Source organism: Pleurodeles waltl, chromosome 2_1 (assembly GCF_031143425.1).
Source record: "Pleurodeles waltl isolate 20211129_DDA chromosome 2_1, aPleWal1.hap1.20221129, whole genome shotgun sequence".
Classification (NCBI taxonomy): Eukaryota; Metazoa; Chordata; class Amphibia; order Caudata; family Salamandridae; genus Pleurodeles; species Pleurodeles waltl.
The window spans coordinates 464,142,535-464,165,005 of NC_090438.1; the positions used below are offsets into that span (position 1 = coordinate 464,142,535).

At 45.5% G+C, this 22,471-nt stretch overlaps 1 protein-coding gene across 1 annotated transcript in view; it reads right to left on the minus strand.

The window, feature by feature from the left end:
• The window catches only part of LOC138265628 (glycine receptor subunit alpha-4), a 500,430-nt gene extending 495,221 nt beyond the window's left edge, over positions 1–5,209 (minus strand). The window contains exon 1 of the mRNA XM_069213515.1: positions 5,096–5,209. Within this exon, the coding sequence (XP_069069616.1) occupies positions 5,096–5,174 (79 nt within the window). The 5' untranslated portion in view covers positions 5,175–5,209. The remainder of the gene's footprint in view (positions 1–5,095) is intronic.
• Positions 5,210–22,471: the final 17,262 nt, after the last annotated feature.

A 22,471-nucleotide genomic window follows, 5' to 3' on the forward strand; every position in this document is an offset into this window, starting at 1 on the left:
GAAGATTTCTGCTTCTTAGGGGTTAACTGACACATGTAAACCCCTTGGGTGAAAATGCCAGAAATCCATGTCGTACTCCTTACAGACTTTTAAGAATTGTGCTAAACCTTTATTCAAACCCTCGCCAGGTTTAGTTAGGTACTTTGCGTGGAAATTAGTTCAGGCTTGAAAAAGCTGATGAACTGTGCGTTCTGAAGATGAGCAAAACCTCCTGTAAGTTGGGGAGCACTTTACTGCTTTTTGGATTCTAACACATGCACATAATATTCGTAACATGCTTACCTGGCGTTTCCGATGGGTTGAAGTCATGTTCGTCCATCAGTAGTCATTAGCATGGTTGCAGGTCTGATTGGTTTATAAAGACAAATTAATTTAACCTAAAGAAAGTAGTGATCTTTTTAATTCAGGCAGCATGAGTGTCTGTATAATCCGCAAATTAATCTGATGAATTAGTGACACCCGAAGGTGACTTTTTAATCATGGATGGATTTAAGTGCACTACTAGGGAATACATAGTTATAGGTTGTGTTGGACCTGGCCTTTTAACAGAGTCATCCCCAAACTTTTTGCCTCCTTCCTCCTATTTTTTCTGACCTGTTGTTGTTGGCTTTTTAACTCTGGGCACTTTACCACTGCTAACCAGTGCTAAAGTGCATATGCTCTCTGTGTAAATTGTACTGTTGATTGGTTTATCCATGATTGGCTATTTGATTTACTTGTAAGACCCTAGTAGAGTGCACTATATGTGCCTAGGGCCTGTAGATTAAATGCTACTAGTGGGCCTGCAGCACTGGTTGTGCCATCCACTCAAGTAGCCCCTTAACCTTGTCTCAGGCCTGCCATTGCAAGGCGTGTGTGTGCAGTTTCACTGCCACTTTGACTTGGCATTTAAAAGTACTTGCCAAGCCTAAAACTCCACTTTTTCTACATATAAGTCACCCCTAATGTGTGCCCTAGGTAACCCCCCAGAGCAGGGTGCTGTGTGGGTAAAAGGCAGGATATGTACCTGTGTAGTTTATATGTCCTGGTAGTGTAAAACTCCTAAATTCGTTTTTACACTACTGTGAGGCCTGCTCCCTTCATAAGCTAACAATGGGGCGGCCTCATACATTGTTGAAGTGGTAGCTGCTGATCTGAAAGGAGTAGGAAGGTCATATTTAGTTTGGCCAGAATAGTAATACAAAATCCTGCTGACTGGTGAAGTTGGATTTAATATTACTATTTTAGAAATGCCACTTTTAGAAAGTAAGTATTTCTCTGCACTTAAATCTTTCTGTGCCTTACAATCCACATCTGGCTAGGTTTAGTTGACAGCTCCTTGTGCATTCACTCACACACACCCCAAACACAGGGTACTCAGCCTCACTTGCATACATCTGCATTTTGAATGGGTCTTCCTGGGCTGGGAGGGTGGAGGGCCTGCCCTCACACAAAGGACCGCCACACCCCCTACTGGGACCCTGGCAGACAGGATTGAACTGAAAGGGAACCTGGTGCACTTCTTAGCCACTCTTTGAAGTCTCCCCCACTTCAAAGGCACATTTTAGTGTAAAACAGGGCCTCTGCCTTACCATCTCAGACACTTGCTGTAGAAGAAACCTGAACCAGAACCTGCATCCTGCCAAGAAGAACTGCCTGGCTGCTCAAAGGACTCACCTGACTGCTTTCTACAAAGGACTGCTGCCTTGCTGCTGGCCTGCTGCCTTGCCTGACTCTTGTCTTGCTGTAAAAGTGCTCTCCAAGGGCTTGGATAGAGCTTGCCTCCTGGTCCCTGAAGTCTCAGGACCAAAAATACTTCTCTTTTTCAACTGGACTCCTTGTGTGCCGATAAATTTGACGCACAGCTTGCTCCGCGGTGAAAAATTCACCACACGCCGATCCAGAAAGACGCCACTCAACGTGCCGCCTGCGGTTCGACCGTAACTTCGACGCACGGCCCGCCTGGACATCGCCACCCGACTTCCAGAGAGGAAATCGATGCAACGCCTGCCGTGAGGAAGAAAATTCCACGCACAGCCCACCGGAACGACGCGCAGCCGGATAACAAGCCTAGGATTCCACGCACAGACCCTGGGATATCTGGTAATCCCGCGACCCACAGAAGGAGAAGGTCCGCGTGCCGGAAAAGGACACACATCTTCCCCGAGTGAAAAATAACGATGCAAGTCCGTGTGTGAAGGGGCGAAACCGACGCACACACCATTTTTCTTCCCAGAGAACGACGCACGTCTCCCCGCGTGGAAAATAACGATGCAAGTCCGTGTGTGAAGGGGCGAAACCGACGCACACCCCATTTTTTCCACGCATCTCCTCCTCTGCGGCCCTCTGCGGAGATTTTCCACTCCAAACCAGGTACTTTGTGCTTGAAAGAGACTTTGTTTGCTTTTTAAAGAGTTAAGACACTTTATATCACTTTTCAGTGATATCTATACAATTTCATATTACATATTTTTATTGTTTTGACCTGCAAATACCCAGATAAATATTATATATTTTTCTAAACACTGTGTGGTGTATTTTTGTGGTGCTATATTGTGTTATTGTATGATTTATTGCACAAATACTTTACACATTGCCTTCTAAGTTAAGCCTGACTGCTCAGTGCCAAGCTACCAGAGGGTGGGCACAGGATAATTTGGATTGTGTGTGACTTACCCTGACTAGAGTGAGGGTCCTTGCTTGGACAGGGGGTAACCTGACTGCCAACCAAACACCCCATTTCTAACAGGTTGTAAATAAATAAACTAAAACACACCCATGTGCTTGTGTGGACTGTAATTATTGTTTAACCTCTGTTGCCCACAAGATAAGGTTAGTGCAAATACCGATGTAGTAGCCTGAGTTATAGATTTTTCAGTGAAATGGGCATTGTAGACTAACTAAGGTATATCAAGTGATGTGCAATAGAAATGGGAAAAATATACGAAATTGGTAATCTGCGGTGATTTGTGCATGACGGTCTAGAATTCTGGGACATTTTCTGGGGACTAACCCCTCCAGCTCTGACTCCGGCTAACATGTCCCCTGAAACCCCAGTAAACTTAGGGCCAAATATATGAAAAAGTTTTGCACTCGCAAACTGTGCGAATCGGTAAATTCGGCTGTTTGCGAGTGCAAAACAGTGGTCTGAAATGCATGTAAGGCATTTGCAGACCACAAATAAGAAATCACTAAAATTGCGATTTCTTGCGTTGCGACCTGGAAATTGCGAGTCGCAATTTGCGATTCACAAATTCCAGGTCACAAGGCAATGCTGCAAAAAATCGCAAAATACCATGGATTGCAACCAGGTGTTAACCTGGTGCAAAATTTAAAAATGCATTTAAAATGCATTTTTAAATTGAACATGTAAAGCACACATGCCTGTTTGGCATGTGTGTACCTTACATGTCCCCCAAAAAATGTTTGGGGTGCAGCAGAGGGGGCCATAGGCCCCCAGCACCCTGGGGATTTGCATTTCCAAAATTGCGATTTCTGGTACATAAATCGCAATTTTGGAAATGCAAAAAATTCGCATCTATGGGCCAACAGGCCCATACCTGCGAATGGGGCCGGTATCGTAATTTGCGATTCGGTAATATCATTTGCGATTTTTAGGAAATCGCTATTACCGCAAATGTGATACATGGCACTTTGCGAGTCGGTAATAGCGATTTTTTAAAAATCGCTATTACCGAATCGCAAAGGGCCGTGATGATACATCTGGCCCTAAATGCCTTGCCTGTACTACAAGCGTAGAAGGAAACTCCACCTTTCATTCAAATCGCTTTGAAATCGCTATCAAAACACCACTCGTGATGAGAGTCTATGTGAAATCAATCAGCCATCAGTGACAGGGTGGGTCAGTTCACCTTATAAGTTTTTAGGAGGCAGAGCGGAGTTATTAAACTCTTACAGTGGCGTTTAAGTGAGTGCGTCGTACGGATAATTTCCCCTTCTAGCCCATTCTTACTCCATATGATGACAGTTCGGGCTGCTTAGCATTGCTAAGGCAAGAGTGAAATACTTTCTTGTTGTACCTACACAAAGCTATAGTACTGCACGTGTGGTGCCTGGAAGGGGAGAGAAGTGGAACGTATGCACTAAGGAGGCCATAGCGAGCAGCCAGCCACAATATTCCTATCTTTCTGGGAGGCAAAGTTTACACTCTATTGTCTGCAGAGTTCCTTTGCCTAGTATCGAAAGACTGCCCAAAATGACCAGTGGTGAAGCCTTACTTCCCACGTACACACCAGTAGATATAGATTCATACCCATGATCTGCTCTAAAGATCTGTGACCTTCCTAACCAGTAAATGTGGTTGTAAATGCTCCACTTACCTCATTAGATACAGGCTTCAGACAACCACTGCTGGTGAAAGAGAAGTTCTGTAAACAAGTAGAAATCCAAAACATTTCACCTTTTCACTGAGGCAAATGGTCAAGCCTTTTTTTATGGCAAGCACAGGTTCTGCCAAACTTAATACTGCGTCGTTGTCATTATTAACTTGCATGATAATGGCAAAATGGTGTACTTCGCCGTATCAAACGCGCTGAACAAACGGAGTGAAATCAAATGAGAGATTTTTCACGCAATAACCAGGGACAGCTAGGGCAAGGAACTGACATGAAAGGGTACCTGTTGGTCAACCTGTGTGGAGGCAGGGTCCGACTAATGAGCACAGTTCAAAAAAAGCATTCGGGAATATTTCAGCTGTAGTTGAAATCCATTAACTAAGGGCACTAATATTACAATCTGCGTAGTTAGGACATAGTTCACCTAGGAACATATCAGAAATCAGTGTCTGATGAAAGTCGGAGATGTGACTCGGGGCCAAGAATTAATGTGGCTTCATGCAAAGGTTGATTTTTCTGCGCTCTACTGAGGAAAATATGAACTCATCTATTGTATTAAAGGTCCATTTATCAACCTATGGTATTCGCACTACAGGCACCCACCTGTCGGATGCTCTGAATATGCCTTGGGTTCCCCTTCACTTTCTTCATTCCCTAACTGATCTTCCATCTTTGGCTTGGGCTGTTTTTGTGAATATTTATCAATAAAACCCACAATAAAATGTTTAGTTAAACACAGGCTATATGCAATCACTCTTTACCTTTGAAGTTCGGCCTGATACGTGCGTCATAGCCCGACGTCCGTCCCATCAGCTTGTCTAGAAAATCAGAGGGAGACATTGGCTGAGATGATTTAATCTCTTCTTTTCCAGAGACCAACCTAAGGAAGAAAAGAATGCAAGTTACTGCAGGGCAGTGTTTAATTTGTGCTTGTGTTTCCGGTGCTGAGCACCGGCACTTATTTTTCAGGGCCGGCGCTTATTCTTCTGCCTCAAGCATTTGCTGCGAGCAAAATACATATATGGTAAAGACGGAGGAAGAGAAAAACGAAAAAGCGTCACAATGGGAGAAAGCAGAAAGATACAGGAGTGAGCTGAATGGGCAGGGAGTGGCTGTACATTGATTAAAGAGGCCTGCGATGGCTTCAAGATTACGCTGCCTCAGTATTCTGTGCTCGCACATTTAAATGCAGCAGCTACGTGTGTCAGAGGAGAGCTCTGAGCACCTGCACGTTTGTATTTACAAATTAAGCACTGCTGCAGGGCAATCTTGATTACAGATTAGTTTGATAAAATTACTCTTAGATCTGTCAGCTTTAGGGTGGCCGTCCACAAATTGTTTTGCCTCTCCACCACCATTTTGCTGAATCTATTTTGTTGGACATAAAACTCTGGCCAGTTTACCACTGCTAACCAGTAATAAAGTGGTGCTGTCTTCCTAAAACAGGTTAGATTGGTGGATATCCAATTGGCATATTTGATTATTTACTGGTAAGTCCCTGTTAAAGTGATACTACGTCTACCCAGGGCCTGTAAATGAAATGCTATCAGTGGGTCTGCAGCACTCTGCCGCCCACTTATGTAGTCCTTTAAATATGTCTCAGGCTTGAAGTTGCAGAGCCAGTGTGTGCAGTTTTAAACTGCCATTTCGACCTGGTAAAATAAACCTTGTGCTAGTCTCAAACCTTCCTTTTTATTACAAATAAATCGCTAGAGGGTAAGCCCTGAACAACTCAGAAGGCAGGATGCAATGTAGTTAACAAGGTAGACATATGCCTTCAGATTTTACATTTCCTAATAGTGAAAAACTCTTAAATTTGTTTTTCACTACTCCAAGGTCTATCTCTCCCATAGGAAAACATTGGGGTTGCCTTATTACATTTTATAAGTAAAGTTTCCAAATGGGACAATAACCCAGTTCATGTTTTGTGTCTTTGGAATTGGGGTGAGCAGCCCTATTTAGTAGTGAAGTTGGGTTTTTGATCACAATTTAAAAAATGCCACTTTTAGAAAGTTGGCATTTTTTCTGCCCTTAGCCCCGTTGTGCCTATAGTATGGCCTGGGTCACATGACAGTGTGTAACTGACAAACTTTGTGAGTTCCTCCCAAACAGCCACACAATAGGAGGATTGGGTGTGCCTGAGTGGGCTATCTGGTGGCAGGATGGGGGATGGAGTTGAGCACAGACACACTTACACCTGCATAGTCTGTACTCTGCCTCCGCAAAAAGGGCCTAACGACAATTCATTGTCCCTTCAACCAGCTTAGAGCTGGGCAGTGTAGGTAGGAAATTCCAGGCACTTCAAAGCGACTGTCTAGATGCTTCTCCCACTTTCAGGATCCAGGGAACCAGTTTACAAAAAAGCACCTCAGACACCAATTCTTCAGTAATCCTCTGGACCTGTGGATACTCTTCTAGAAAGAAGGACTGCTGTGCTGATAGATGGACTGCCACTCTGCTGCACTGCTGCTCTGAAGGAACCGCTGCCCTGCTGTGCTGACCTACTGCACTCTTTCCGGAGGAAAAAGAACTCAACCAGCAACTCCATCTTGAACCCAGGACCCCAAAGTGACTCAAAGGGCTAGTCTGCTGGTCTCTTAAGCTTACCAAAAAAAACAGATGATGGACGGAATGCTGAACAATGCAAACACTTGTCCCCAGTCACCAGAATCTGGGTTTAATCCATAATTGTTTTGCCCATCACACCACCCCAGTTTATACCCAGCCATATGCAAATCAGTCTTGACCTTGCCCCCCATGGGAACAGTCCAGTCCAAACTGCCAAGCCAGGTCCTCCCTGGCCTATTGATCTGAGCTGCAGGGACACAAAAGTCTCCCCACCAGCCCCTGGGCTGGTCTTCAGCAAGTTCCTGAACCCCAAGTGGTGCCTTTCAGGTCTCGGGCCCTTGGTGTGGCTCTCAAGCTCTTGCACTTGAAATCAAGCTTTTGGACTCTTTGTGACAGTGAACAGGCCCTTTCACATATGGCCCATGCCACTCTCACGAAAATCAGTCCCAGTTGCCGGCATCCAGTCTCTTCTCATTGCAGCATCGACTCCCCCCAGATTCTGGCAATGCAAAGCTCCAGTCTGCCTGTGTACAATGCCCAGTCTGCTCTTCGCAGCATGCCATCTGCCACCCGTGACATTCCCCTTACGACCCTCTTCAACATGGACGGGACTCTTGGGACAAAACTGGAAAAGGTAAAACTTCAGTGGGACCAATCAAGGACTGCAACCAACCCATGCCCCATGACAGTTGGGCTGAACTTTTGACTTTGTCCCGATGCAGCGTAACAAGATAGCCGCGGTTGGTGCTTTCTCCTTTTAGGTGCTATTTTACAGTTTATTCTTTAGAAATTCATAACTCTGGTTATACTTATTCTATTTTTGTTATTTTGTTGCTTTATTTCCTAAACTAAGCTCTGTTTTCCTAACCAGTGTGGGACCTTTTTGTGTGGCGTTTTCACTGTTTTACTCTTCGAAGTGTTGTGCAAATACTTTGCGTATTGCCTTTACGTTAAGCCTGACTACTCTGTGACAAGCTACCACGGGGTTGAGCACAGGTTTATGCATACCCTGATTAGGATTGTGGTTGCTGCTTGACCAGGGCTCACATCCCTACAACTACTATCAAGTGACAGTGATCCATGGTCAGGATTTGACTGTTGGCGATTTTAATTAGAAACCACTTCAATCGCATTTTGCTTCATCTGGCAATCCATGTGGTCATGGGTCAAGAGGTAAAAGTAGGAACAGAAAGTAACAAGCACTGACAAAGCCACACATTTTAATGGATTATTGTGTGCTACTCTCTATCCAAAGGTTTTTCATATACTTGAGAATAAGTGTAGACAAAAGCCTCTTAAAAGTGGATGCTACAGAAAAACGGTTTGTTTTTTTCAGCACCATGCACCTTTCAGATGCTTTTGTCAGCACTGGATCCATAGTGCTGCCATGCTACTCTTCAAATTATTATATACATGTCGGCCATCTTGAAATGGTAGAATAATAATAGAGAATGTGCAGTGCCATTCCAAGATGGCTGCCATGTTTGTAATTATTCAGTGAGTTCTACCAAATCACTGGGGTCCAAGCTCTTTGAAAAGCATCTGAAAAACAAATGAACATAAAGCAACCTTTTTTTCTGTAGCATCTGTTTTTTAGATGTGCTTGTCAGTGCTCATTCCCCAGTACTTCCAGGTCACGCCAAACTGTAAAATAGTGTCTCTTGCATTCCAGTGGAGGTGCAAAGACAACCTAAAGAGCCAATAGGAAAACACAATCCCAAAATATTTCTGTAGGATGGTACAAGCTACATGTACTTGATCTGGGACACCAACTAGGAGAGAACTTTATCAGATGTAATGTTACGGCATGCCAGGGTGGCATCACATGTGAACCAATCCTTTTAAGACAAACTGCCTAGTGATCCCCATCTTAAGTGAACATGTTAGAGGAGAAGTGTCAGATATTAAAAGCAACTGGCATGAGTGGTCATGTGAGGAGACCATCTGAGAGCATGCCTACTGCTTGTGCACACTGATGTCCTATCCCTAACCCTAGACGACTACAAATGATTCCAAGACACCACAGAAGGTATGTCTCCGATAAAGATGTCAACACGTAGAATCATGTTTAATTTATGCCTGACTGGAAAACCATTTGAGAATGTCCTATAACACAAGGTTAAGGCATCTGCCTAACTCAATATATTGTAAGCACCAAATAGATATAAATACTTGCGGGCAGATTTATCAATATTTCATGCAGTGCAACACAGCAAGACACCTTGCTGCACTGGGCTGCTTGAAAGGGTTAGGGCAGGAATGCACCATTTATCAAATTATATGGTGCATTCTCATCCTCTCCTTGTTGTGGTACACTTTTGACGGCCTATTGCCAGTGCAGGCACCCTTGTGTCATGTGCCCCGGGTGCCTGTGCTGCAGGCATCATTGTTTTTATGCAGCAAGGAACACCTTTCTGCACAAATAACAATCCAGGAAAAATAAAGCAATATCTTCTTATTACGCCTCCCCTGGGAAGACATAGCATTTTGAGGCATTCCCAGCTCATGGTAAATCTGACAATGCACCAAAATCCATGGGTGGATGAATGGGAACACCCACGATCCACCCATGGAATGCTTCCTTGGGGCAGAGTAACGCAAGGTAGGGGCTAGCACTGCCTTGCATGACTCTGGATTTACTGACCATCACAGTGATACGCAAGGTGTCTTTACTTGGCTTGGTAAATCTGACTTTAGTGTTGTGTGGACGTTGTGTTACCTTACATGACAACACTTTTATAAATATGGCCCTCAGTGTCTATAAAGTATTGGGTGAAGCAGTTGTCATACCCTAGTGTTACAGGACGGATCAGCCTGTGATTTACCATGCAGTCTCAAACCTATATTTGGACTGCTTGAATTGTGACTAACAAATGTAAGAAAAAGTGAAATCAGGTTGATTTTATTGCTTTTATAGCTTGATGTACATCTGTTGCACTTCATTATCTAGGTTCTTACTGTGGATAAATGGGATTTGTAGCCTATGACAAGTAGGGCTGCAGAAGCGATTATTTAATCTAATTTTAAATAATCTATTATTTCATGACAGATAAATTGTATTTAAGTGTTTTGTCTGTGATAATGACATATTTTGAAAAATCTGTTCTAGTGATTTTATTGCATGTATATTTGCTTATGTTGTTAAGGCTATGCTGCAAAGGATGAATAAACTTTACTATGTGAGAATTATTTATGTGCCCATTATTAACATCTTTGCCTATCAAGAGTTGAAACAAATAGCCCCAAAACGGCTATCACTCATCTTTTGATAATTTCTGCACGTATTCGGTTGACCACACACAAATCTGAGACAAGAACCACACCATTCAAAACAAAATGCTCAGGCTCAGATATTCACTCGCAGTTAGATTATATTCATCACATTCACAAAAAAATGCTAAGAGATCTGTGACAGATTATACCACCCAATGCAATCATTCTTAGCAGACTTGTGAAAGTGCACTTGAATTTCCATCACTGGATGAACAAATAATGATCCTCTAAACAAGTCATGGAGACATGAGAGCTCAAAAGGCCCTCAAAAACAGCAGTCACCAACACCTACACATCCACAGCAAAAACCCAGGAAATACGTCAGTGTCCCAATTCAAACCACATCTTAACACATTCTATCTTGTGTGCCCATTCTAGTCTGGGTTCTTGCCTGATCAAGGAACTGAAACTGCACTTGAACCTGTTTGGACAGATTCACCCAAAGCAGACAATAAAATAATTTGTATTAGAACATTGGAATGTTATGAGCTCTAATGAAAACAATGGAGTGTTCCATGCTTCTAATGGCTGGTAGAAGCCAAGAGCACCAACATCCCAAAGTTTTTGTTCACAGCTGTTGCTGTTGTTAACGTGTCCCTTTATGACTAATTTACTCACTTTGGGACTCGTTTTAGGCCAATTAATCTTTTGACCCTGATTGAAGACACCTTAGGACGTCATAGCTAATCAACATGTCAATCAATATGTCAATAACGTCATCAATATTTATTATAACAATACACTTCACTTTAGTCAATGACATTAATAATGACATTAATAAGACTCAGAAGCCACCATGACTTTGCAGTCATGAATAACCACACCAGTTTAGTATGAGTCTAGTGATATTTATTCCCTATTTGTTACAATTCTACCATTAAGTTTATTAATCTCAAAATCAAGAAACTTATTAGCATAGTCACAATATGGCAACTCTGATAAGATTTAATCAAAGCAAGAATCACGAATATTAGAACATAACACGGCGTAAACATAGGTTATCCCCAGCAGAGTAACATTAGCGCATTATTCAACAAAGCATGGATTCAGTCATTTGTCTATTTGAGTCAGTTTAGTAAACCCCTCACCTAACCTCGAATTAGCATTGGCATGTTGGGCTTCATGCAAAACAATTTAGTAACACCAATTTGGAAAACATCTAACTATGGTCTCTGTCAAAAGAGAAGCAGTTCGTACCTAGAAAGGAAAAGCAAACAGACAATCACAGTTTCATTGTCATTTAGTTACCCTCCAAGTTTGGTCAGCACTCAGGTTCTGTCTTCGTCTTCAGGACATCAGTTGATTCGCCATCAAAAGTTCAGCTCCGGTAAAAGGGGGCACTTTCCTAATAAGGAGGTAAAGTGTAAACTGGCAATCTAAGGGCAAGGATGGTTCTAGGTAAAATAGCAAGTCACCAAACAAAGTGACAAAGGGGGTTATTCTAACTTTGGAGGAGTGTTAATCCGTCCCAAAAGTGACGGTAAAGTGACGGATATACCACCAGCCGTATTACGAGTTCCATAGGATATAATGGACTCGTAATACGGCTGGTGGTAAATCCGTCACTTTTCCGTCACTTTTGGGACGGATTAACACCTCCTCCAAAGTTAGAATAACCCCCAAAGTGTCTGGATCATAGCAAATCGCATCAGCATCTCCCCTAACTCTCTCCTATCCCTCCTGCTCTAATTTACTTCCTGGTGTCAAGGGTTTTTACCCCATTTTCGTTGTACATTCCCCTAAAATCTGGTTGGACAAAGTGTTGCACTGCACTATCTTTAACCAATTAACATCAAATTAGCTCATCGAATTTGTCACCCCATAACAGTTCTCGCATATTTTATTGGTCCTTATGATTGACGTCTTTAGCGGGTGGAATGTCAGGTATGATTTCATAGTCTTGAGGTCCTTTGCGCATCTTCGGTCGGTGGCTCTATTGTCTGTACCGGTTTAGGCGACCTTGTACCTAACATTAATCTACACTGTTGCATTCAGCTAAAATGTTTCTACAAACAGGATGAATTTCATGAGAACGGATCTACTACATTTACATTCAGCTTCTAGCTTTTGGAAAAAACAAGATTTAATGTCCTTTAGCAAGTCAGCACACTGCACTTTAGAAAAATAAATTTATTATGAGAGTCAGGCAGCTAGGCCTCGACTCATGCTAACTAAGGCCTAATGATTTATTAGCAGGAATTTAACATTTAACCTTTCAATATTAATGCAAAATCACATTTTAATAAAACATTTCACAATTATTAGTCAGTTTAATTAGTCCCCGTATACATTGGCGGCCACTCCCCGTGGGCACATTTCAAGCGCACGTTATAGCAAAATACATTAGTACAGTTTCTATGCGGCATTATTATACATTAGTTCATAAACATTTCATGTTAACATAGATTATATAAGCTACGCTCTCTCACTGTCAACAAAGGCCCAATGGAGCTGAGGGTTTTTTATATCCCCTTGGGCTCTGTTAGGCCTTTGTTTTATTTATTAGAACATTCTGCTCTCTTTTGGCAGAGTATTTTAATAGCCTTATAGCCTTCCATATATGGGCTATAATGGCACTTAAGTGCAGCTCCCTTGTTGAAGACAGTCACCTTCTGCTCGGGCCTTTAACGCTAGTGCGAACCTTTAATGGTCAGTATAGCCCATTACAGCAGGCTAAAAGACTATAAATAACAAGACCACAAATTTGTATTGGACTACTTCCATCAAGTTCCAGGAGGCTCCTACTCTCCATCTGTCATAATTTACCGTTTTCATTTCTCAGCTCCAACAGCAACCTAAATTTATGAACTTTTTCCAAATCTTGACAAATATTTATAGAGATCCCACCATCACACATCCCCTTTAAGAAAATTCAATCACAGTTCTGTAAGATCACCAGACGCCAAAAAATAGTTTGCTAGTCATATCCAAATGACATCCAACTTTCACTGCAGACCATTAGCAAGCATGAGTTCATGAACCCAAACTAGCACTGTCTCAAACCCACCAAATCATAAAATCCAAGAGCATCCTACAATTCAATGGCACAGAGAATAAAAATAATGTCCCTCTACTCCCGAATCACTCACAGTCACACTCATATTCAGCAAAAGCATCAAACACTATTAGAACATTGGAATGCTGGCAGCTCCATTGAAAACAATGGAGTGCTCCGGGCTTTTACTGGCCCGCAGCGCCAACATTCCAATGTTCTCTTTGTTCACAGCAAGAGCTGTGAACAAAGCTTCACGGAGCCCAAGGGGATTTTAATCCCCTCAGGCTCCGTGAGGAATTTCTTTTATTTAATAGAACATTCTGCCCTGAGTGGCAGAATGTTCTAATAGCCTTAGAACCCGCCGTAGCGGGTTCTAAGGCTATTAAAGGCCCTCTCCCTTGTTAAAGCGGGAGCGGGCTTTTAATAGCCGGTAGAGCCCGCTACAGCGGGTTCTAAGGCTATATTGGAATGTTGGTAGCTCTATTGAAGACAATAAAGTAGCTCCAGGCTTCTAATGGCTGATAAAAGCCTGGAGTGCCAACATTCCAATGTTTTTCATGCAGCAACCACTGTGTACAAATGCCTCATGAGCCCGAGGGGATTGAAATCTCCTCGGGCTCATAAGGCCTTTGTTTTATTTATTAGAACATTCTGCCATCTAGTGGTGTTATGTTCTAATAGCCTTATAGTCCTTTGTAGCTGAGCTATCCTGGCCATTAAAGTCCTGCTCCCTTGTTCAAGGCCCTCGCCTTAGGCCTTTATCACTGAAGGGGGCCTTTAATGGCCAGTATAGCTAGCTATGGCGGGCTAGAAGGCTAGGAGCAGACAAAAAAATTCAGGATTCCACAAAGAAAGTCAATTTCTGGATTGAGCCAGTAATTGGTTCATGCCAATCCTTGTTACATATACTCAGATGCCACTTATTATGTACACTTAATAAAAGAAAGCAGTAGCTGACAAATAGGTCATAAAAACACCTAGAAATGTAGGCCACTAGTGCTTTGCATTGGATAAGGACCTTCGGCCATATTTACTCACACTACATTCCTCATGATCTTTGTTATTGAGCCCTCTAGTTTACCCTTTACTTACTCAGCACTATTGTCCACCTGCCAGTGTTGTGGGACTATTAAATCATTTACTGAGTTCCTCTCATCTTTTAGAGTCACTCAATATTGCTTTTGTCTTAATCATGTCTACTATTGCTGAAGCATGTCAGACTCTCTGTACATGTACCAAAAATTAAATCTACAATGGATTTAATAATGTTTTTGTTTTTGGACATATGAGCACTGAATTTCGACTGTGGCTTGAGGACTGCTACTTACCAGAGAGAAAAGTAATCATGCTGTTCCTTTGGTGGAAAGGTTGCATTTTTGTGAGTGGAGTGAGTAGAGAATTTGTGCTTGGCAGAGAGCTTTTTCATGGAAGTAGACTTCTCTCATCTTATTGTGTCTCAGAAACCACTGACGGGAATGTCCATAGTAATGTCATACAACAGTTGTTCTTTAATGGCTGGCTCAGCTACACAGGTTGCATGACAGGTTGTTTGACAGACTATAGTCAACATTAATATCAACTTGGCATGAATTGTGTATCATAAATATAATTGACCAAATTATAGTACTGCTGTACTTGTAATATAATGTAATGTTTACAGTGATGGACAAAAATGTAGAGCCTTGTTACGTGTGTAGCAGTCTATAGACTGTCACACTCGCGGTGGTCTGACTGCCACATTACAACCCTGGTGGTTGGACCTCAAGGGAACTGCCAGCTCCGCTAGGATCTTGGATCCCTGCGGTCTGGTGGTGGCTGAGGTCTTAATCCACCAGGGTAGTGCTGCAAGCAGCACTGACCTGGGGATTACAACCTCATTCTCTGCCAGCGGTTTAAAGGCTGACGGAGAACAGGTTCATGGTGCCACAGGGGGAACCCTGCACTGCCCATGCACTTGAACATTGTGAGGGTGCTGGTGCACCCTGCGGGCTACAGCATTGCTGTCAGCTCGATTACAAGCTTGAGACAATGCTGTAGCCTATTTCCCGCAAGGCTTTTGGGCGTAAACTTAAGTTACCGCGCGCTGACCTAGCAGGAAACCCATAATAGCTCTGGCAGGGAGGTCGCCACATAGGCGGCAGCCACCAAGTCGGGAAGTTTGGCGGATGGAGTTTTCCATCCGCCAAACTCGAAATCAACCCTTTAGTGTTAAAATATCATGAAAGAGAATATGGTGAAAAAAACATAAAATGTCCTTTTTTGACAAATAAATATCAATTTATAAGTAATTTATTTAAAATATACATTTAGTAAAATAAAACTCAAAATAAATACAATATATTAGATACACTTAAGCAAATCAATAGTTAAATTTTTTTCAAGTAAAAATTAATACACAACTATATAATGAGAACATAGATATATATGTATATATATATCTGTATCTATATATATATACATATATAAACATATATATAAATATATACATATCTATCTATCTATCTATCTATCTATCTATCTATCTATCTATCTATCTATCTATCTACACACATATCATAATAGAAATACTAAAATTAACATATCAGATATTTATAATTACAACTTTAAACAAAGTACACAGGGAAAGAGCTGGACTTTGTGTAGGTATGATTTTCTATTTGCACTCCAATATAAGCAAATGTAAGCAACAGCAGATAAAGGACTAGATTTCAGAGGGGGTAGATTTACTCTTCTCATTCCAATTTAAGCAACAGTAGGGAAAGTGGCAGATGACAGAGGGGTTAGATTGATTATTCCTACTCTAATCTGAATAACAGCATTGAATGTGTTGGACTTCACAGAGGTTAGATTTACTATTCCCACTCTAGTCTAACCAACAGTAGGGAAAGTGTTGTTCTTTAGAGGGGATAGGTTTACTATTCCCAATCAAGTGTAAGAAACAGTTGAGAATGTGTTAGACTTAGAGGGCTTAGCTTTACTATTCCCATTCCAGTCCAAGCACCAATAGGAAAGGTGTTGGACTTTGGAAGGGTTACATTTACTATTCCAAATCCAATCTGAGTAATAGAATTAAAAGTGTTGGACTTCGGATGTGTACATTGTACTATTTCCACTCCTGCCTGAGCAACAGTAGGAAAGGTGTTGTAATGAGGAATAATTATTTGCTTCTTTTGTTTCTTCTTTCACTGTGTCCCACATTCAATTGCTTCCCTCTAATCCTATTCCTTCCATTTTCTCCTAGGGACTCCTTACCATGGGACCGGATGACTTGGACAGAAGCACATTAAAAGTATGGGTAAGTATACCTGTTTTTCTAATAATGCTTTACTATGTCTTGTTGTTCTTTCAACTGTTTTCCTCTTGTTTCTCTCTTTCCTTTGTATTCCTTGTCTTAGCTGTCTGCCTTTAGAATCTGCTACTCTACTCTCTACAACCTACAGAGTACAATTCTCTTACAGCTCATGAAGAAAATACAAATTTGAGATTCTCTTTCTCTGGATACTTGGCATTTTCTTTGTTTATCTGATAGTGTACATTTTCTTTTTAGAATTCACTCTCCCATATACAAAACAAAAGCAATTCCACCACCTACTGGTGAAGAGAAGAGAAAAAAAGAGTAATAAACCCCAGTCCCTTCCACCTGCTTCACCCACATGCTCCCATCAATATTCACTTCTTCCCTTCCCCATCGGTCCTCATCTCTGCTGCCAGCCCCTTCTATTTGCATTAATCTAGACAAGCCAAGCCCCCCCGGTGAGTGTGGCTAGGGCCGGACACCTCTCTAGTCCCACTGATGCTGGGGAGGCATGGAGATGAGTGTGGGGGCCTCCCGTTGTTTTATCAGGACTCTTCTTCTGTTTGTGAAACCACCAATTCCACCTGGTTGGATTCTTCAACATTCACCTCGCCAACTCTCCAATTTGTGAATCGCTGTATCTTCTGTCTGCCTTCTTGTATCTTCGCATCTCTTCTCCAATATCCAGTCCTTTTTAATTTTTCTCGTCCTTGACTGACTTCCATCTCTCTCCTTACTGTCTTTCCTCCTGTGAAGAAAACGTTTGTTTGCTGTCTATTTCTCTGCCACCTTACTGCCTATCCATCGTCCATTCAAATCAAATCATTAACATTTATAAAGTGCGCTACTCACCCGTGCGGGTCTCAAGGCGCTAGGGGAAAGAGGGGGTTACTGCTGCTTGAAAAGCCAGGTCTTTAGGAGTCTCCGGAAAGCGGAGTGGTCCTGGGTGGTCCTGAGGCTGGTGGGGAGGGAGTTCCAGGTCCTGGCCGCCAGGAAGGAGAAAGATCTCCCACCCGCTGTGGAGCGGCGGATGCGAGGGACGGAAGCGAGTGCGAGGCCAGAGGAACGGAGGAGGCGGGTGGGGACGTAGAAGCTGAGGCGTCGGTTGAGGTATTCCGGTCCCTTGTCGTGGAGGGCTTTGTGTGCGTGGGTGAGAAGTCGAAAGGTGATCCTTTTGCTGACTGGGAGCCAATGCAGGTGTCTCAGGTGTGCGGAGATGTGGCTGTTGTGGGGTACGTCGAGGATGAGGCGGGCCGAGGCGTTTTGAATGCGTTGCAGGCGATTTTGGAGTTTGGCTGTGGTTCCAGCGTAGAGGGTGTTGCCGTAGTCCAGGCGGCTCGTGACGAGGGCGTGGGTCACGGTTTTTCTAGTGTCGGCGGGGATCCAGCGGAAGATCTTGCGGAGCATGCGGAGGGTGAGGAAGCAGGCGGAGGACACGGCGTTGACTTGCTTGGTCATGGTGAGAAGAGGGTCCAAGATGAAGCCGAGGTTGCGGGCGTGGTCTGCGGGGGCTGGTGCGGTGCCGAGGGCCGTGGGCCACCAGGAGTCGTCCCAGGCGGACGGGGTGTTGCCGAGGATGAGGACTTCCGTTTTTTCAGAGATCAGCTTTAGGTGGCTGAGCCTCATCCAATCTGCGACGTCCTTCATACCCTCTTGTAGGTTGGTCTTGGCGCTGGCGGGGTCCTTAGTGAGGGAGAGTATAAGTTGGGTGTCGTCGGCGTAGGAGGTGATGATGATGTCGTGCTTGCGTACGATGTTGGCGAGGGGGCTCATGTAGACATTGAAGAGTGTCGGGCTGAGTGATGAGCCTTGGGGTACGCCGCAGATGATCTCGGTGGGTACTGAGCGAAACGGAGGGAGGTAAACTCTTTGGGAACGGTTTGAGAGGAAGGAGGCGATCCAGTCCAGGGCCTGGCCTTGGATCCCGGTGGAGCGGAGGCGGGTGATTAGGGTGCGGTGACAGACGGTGTCAAAGGCAGCCGAAAGGTCAAACAGAATGAGGGCGACTGTTTCACCGTTGTCCATCAGGGTTCTGATGTCGTCTGTGACTGAGATGAGGGCGGTTTCCGTGCTGTGGTTGGTTCGGAATCCGGTTTGTGAAGGGTCGAGCAGGTTGTTGTTTTCCAGGAAGGTGGTCAGCTGTTTGTTGACGGTCTTCTCTATTACCTTGGCTGGGAAAGGCAGGAGAGAGATGGGGCGGAGGTTTTTCAGGTCACTCGGGTCAGCCGTAGGTTTCTTTAGTAGGGCGTTGATTTCGGCGTGTTTCCAGCATTCGGGGAAGGTAGCAGAAGAAAACGAAGAGTTGATGACGGCCTGGAGGTGCGGGGCGATGATGTCATCGGCTTTGTTAAAGATGAAGTGAGGGCAGGGGTCCGAAGGGGCGCCGGAGTGGATAGAGTTCATGGTGGATTTGGTTTCTTCAGTGTTGATGTGGGTCCAGTTGTTGAGGGTGATGGTCGGGGGTGCGGGTTCGGTGGTGTTTGGTTGGGTCTGGTGTCCGAAGCTGTCGTGGAGGTCGCTGATCTTGCGGTGGAAGAAGGTGGCGAGGGATTCGCACAAATCCTGTGAGGGCGTGACGGCGTTGGCGTTGGCGTTGGCGTTGGGGTTGGAGAACTCCTTGACAATGCTGAAGAGTTCTCTGCTGTTGTGGCTGTTTTTGTCCAGTCTGTCGGTGAAAAAGTTCCTTTTAGCAGCGCGGATCAGGTGGTGGTGTTCGCGGGTAGAGTTCTTGAGGGCGGTCATGTTGTCAGCGGTGTGGTCCTTGCGCCAGGCCTTCTCGAGAGCGCGACAAGTTTTCTTTGATTCTTTGAGGGTGTCAGAGAACCAGAGAGGTTTTTTGGTGTTGGTCTGTCGATGCGTGCGTTTGAGGGGAGCAAGGTTGTCTGCGCAGTTGGAGATCCAGGTTGTGAGGCTGAGGGCTGCGTCGTTGGGGTCGGTGGTGAGGGTGGGTTGGTTGGCGGCGAGTGCGGAGAAGAGTTGCTCTTCGGGGATCTTGTTCCACTGTCGACGAGGGATGGGTTGAGTGCGGAGGTGGCGGGTCTCGCGTCGGAATGTGAAGTGGACACAGCTGTGGTCGGTCCAGTGTAGAGTGGAGGTGTGGCTGAAGAAGATGTGTTTGCTGGCGGAGAAGATAGGGTCGAGCGTGTGTCCGGCGATGTGGGTGGCGGTGTTCACCAGTTGTTTGAGGCCGAGGTTGGCGAGGTTGTCGAGCAGGGTGGTGGTGTTGGGGTTGTTGTTTTGTTCCAGATGAAAGTTGAGGTCGCCTAGGAGGATGTAGTCCGGTGAGGCGAGGGCGTGCGGGGAGATGAAGTCGGCGATGGCATCGCTGAATGGGGAGCGCGGTCCGGGAGGATGGTAGATGTGGGATCCTCTGAGGGTGGTCCTCGGGTCGGTGCGAATCTGAAAATGCAGGTGTTCAGCGGCGAGAGGGGTGTCTTCGGTGGAGGTGGTGACGCTGATGGAGTCTTTGAAGACGATGGCGATACCTCCTCCTACTTGGGGATGGCGGTGGCGATGTCTGGAGCAGAGGAGGCGTTCATCCAGGTCTCCGTGATGAAGGCGACGTCCGGGGCTGTGGAGTCCAGGAGGTCCCAGAGTTCAACGGCGTGCTTGTGGACGGAGCGAGCGTTGACCAGGATGCACTTGAGGTGGTTGGTGGCGCGTGGGCTTGTGGTCGTGGCAGTTGCGTGGTGGAAGATGCGTTTGCAAGAGTTGCAGGCGAAGGGTCCATGGGTGCGTTTGGGGTGAGCTTGGAAGCAGGTGTTGGAGCGTCCTGGGTTGAGGGCGTGGAGGGTGGTGGGGTCGTAGCGGATCAGCGGGGCTTGGGAGAGCTGGGGACCAGGGGTTGTGGCGCTGGGCGCGGGCCAGGCGCAGACGGGCGCAGACGGGCTTGCCTCTGGCGCGCAGCGGCGCGCCCGCTGTGCGATAGCGCAGCGGCCGTCATATGAGGTAGGAGGGGGGGAGGGGTCAGCTGGGGGCGAATGGGAGCTGGGGGGCAGGGGCGTGCAGGAGGTCGCGGCGGGAAAGCGTGAGGGAGGGGGGACAGGCAGAGTGAGAAGAGCTGGGGGAGGGGGGTTTATAGGAAGATAGGAGGAGGTGGAGAGTGAGGGAGTTAGATAGTGGGATAGAGAGATAGAGAGATAGGTAGATAGGAGGAGTGAGGGAGGTAGATAGCGAACGGGTTAGATAGGGGTGATAGAGAGGGGGGAGGCGAGTGAGGGAGGGGGATGAGGCTGGAGCAGGAGCAGGAGGGCAGGCGCGGGGAGAAGAAGACGGAGGAGGCAGAAGAGCCGAAGGCAGAAGATAGAAGACAGAAGACAGAAGAGCAGAAGACCGGAAGAACAGAAGAACAGAAGACCAGAAGAATAGAAGACCAGAAAACCGGAAGAACAGAAGAAAGGAAGACCGGAAGAACAGAAGAAAGGAAGACCGGAAGAACAGGAGACCAGAAGAACACAGAAGAACACAGAAGAAGATACAGAAGAACACAGAAGAAGATACAGAAAACGAAGAACAGAAGGCAGAAGACCACAGAAGAAGATGAGGAAGAAGAGAAGAAGAGAGAAGACAGGGAAAAGAAGAGTACAGAAGAAGATTACAGACAAGGAGCGAGGAGGAAGAACAGAGAAGAAGAAAAGAAGAAAAGAAGCAGGAGCAGGAGAGAGGGTGAGTAGCGCGGGGCAGAGCGAGGGGCTGGGAGGTAGGGGGTACTTACTGTGAGGTGGGTCTCAGGAACTCAGGAACCTGGAGGAGCTGGAGGAGCTGCAGCGGCAGGGGGAGCGACCTACCCTTGGGTCAAGGGTCGCTACCACTGTCGCGCAGCGGCCGCCATATGAGGTAGGATGGGGGGAGGGGTCAGCTGGGGGCGAATGGGAGCTGGGGGGCGGGGGCGTGCAGGAGGTCGCGGCGGGAAAGCGCGAGGGAGGGGGGGACAGGTAGAGTGAGAGGAGCTGGGGGAGGGGGTTTTAAGGGTGGAGGGGGGTGAGTGTTAGGAGGTTTAGGAGATTAGGGAGAAAGATAGGAGTAGGGTTGTGAAGATAGGGGAGGGGGGGTTGTAGAGGTGGGTGAGGGTGAGAGGTAGAGTGAGAGGATAGAAAGATAGGTAATAGAGGGGGTGGCGGGAAGGGGGGAGAGATAGAGAAATAGATAGAGAAAATCGATAGATAGAGAAATCGATAGATAGAGAAATAGATAGATAGAGAGATAGGTAGATAGGAGGAGGTGGAGAGTGAGGGAGTTAGATAGTGGGATAGAGAGATAGAGAGATAGGTAGATAGGAGGAGTGAGGGAGGTAGATAGCGAACGGGTTAGATAGGGGTGATAGAGAGGGGGGAGGCGAGTGAGGGAGGGGGATGAGGCAGGAGCAGAAGGGCATGCGCGGGGAGAAGAAGACGGAGGAGGCAGAAGAGCCGAAGGCAGAAGATAGAAGACAGAAGACAGAAGAGCAGAAGACCGGAAGAACAGAAGAACAGAAGACCAGAAGACCGGAAGAACAGAAGAAAGGAAGACCGGAAGAACAGAAGAAAGGAAGACCGGAAGAACAGGAGACCAGAAGAACACAGAAGAACACAGAAGAAGATACAGAAGAACACAGAAGAAGATACAGAAAACGAAGAACAGAAGGCAGAAGACCACAGAAGAAGATGAGGAAGAAGAGAAGAAGAGAGAAGACTGGGAAAAGAAGAGTACAGAAGAAGATTACAGACGAGGAGTGAGGAGGAAGAACAGAGAAGAAGAAAAGAAGAAAAGAAGCAGGAGCAGGAGAGAGGGTGAGTAGCGCGGGGCAGAGCGAGGGGCTGGGAGGTGGGGGGTACTTACTGTGAGGTGGGTCTCAGGAACTCAGGAACCTGGAGGAGCTGGAGGAGCTGCAGCGGCAGGGGGAGCGACCTACCCTTGGGTCATTAATGTTAATTAATGTTGTTTCTTGTTTTCTTTTTTCTTTAGGGCTGGTGATAACAGAGCCTGGGGACCCTGTCAAAAGGTTATGGGGTAAGAATGTGGTTCCAT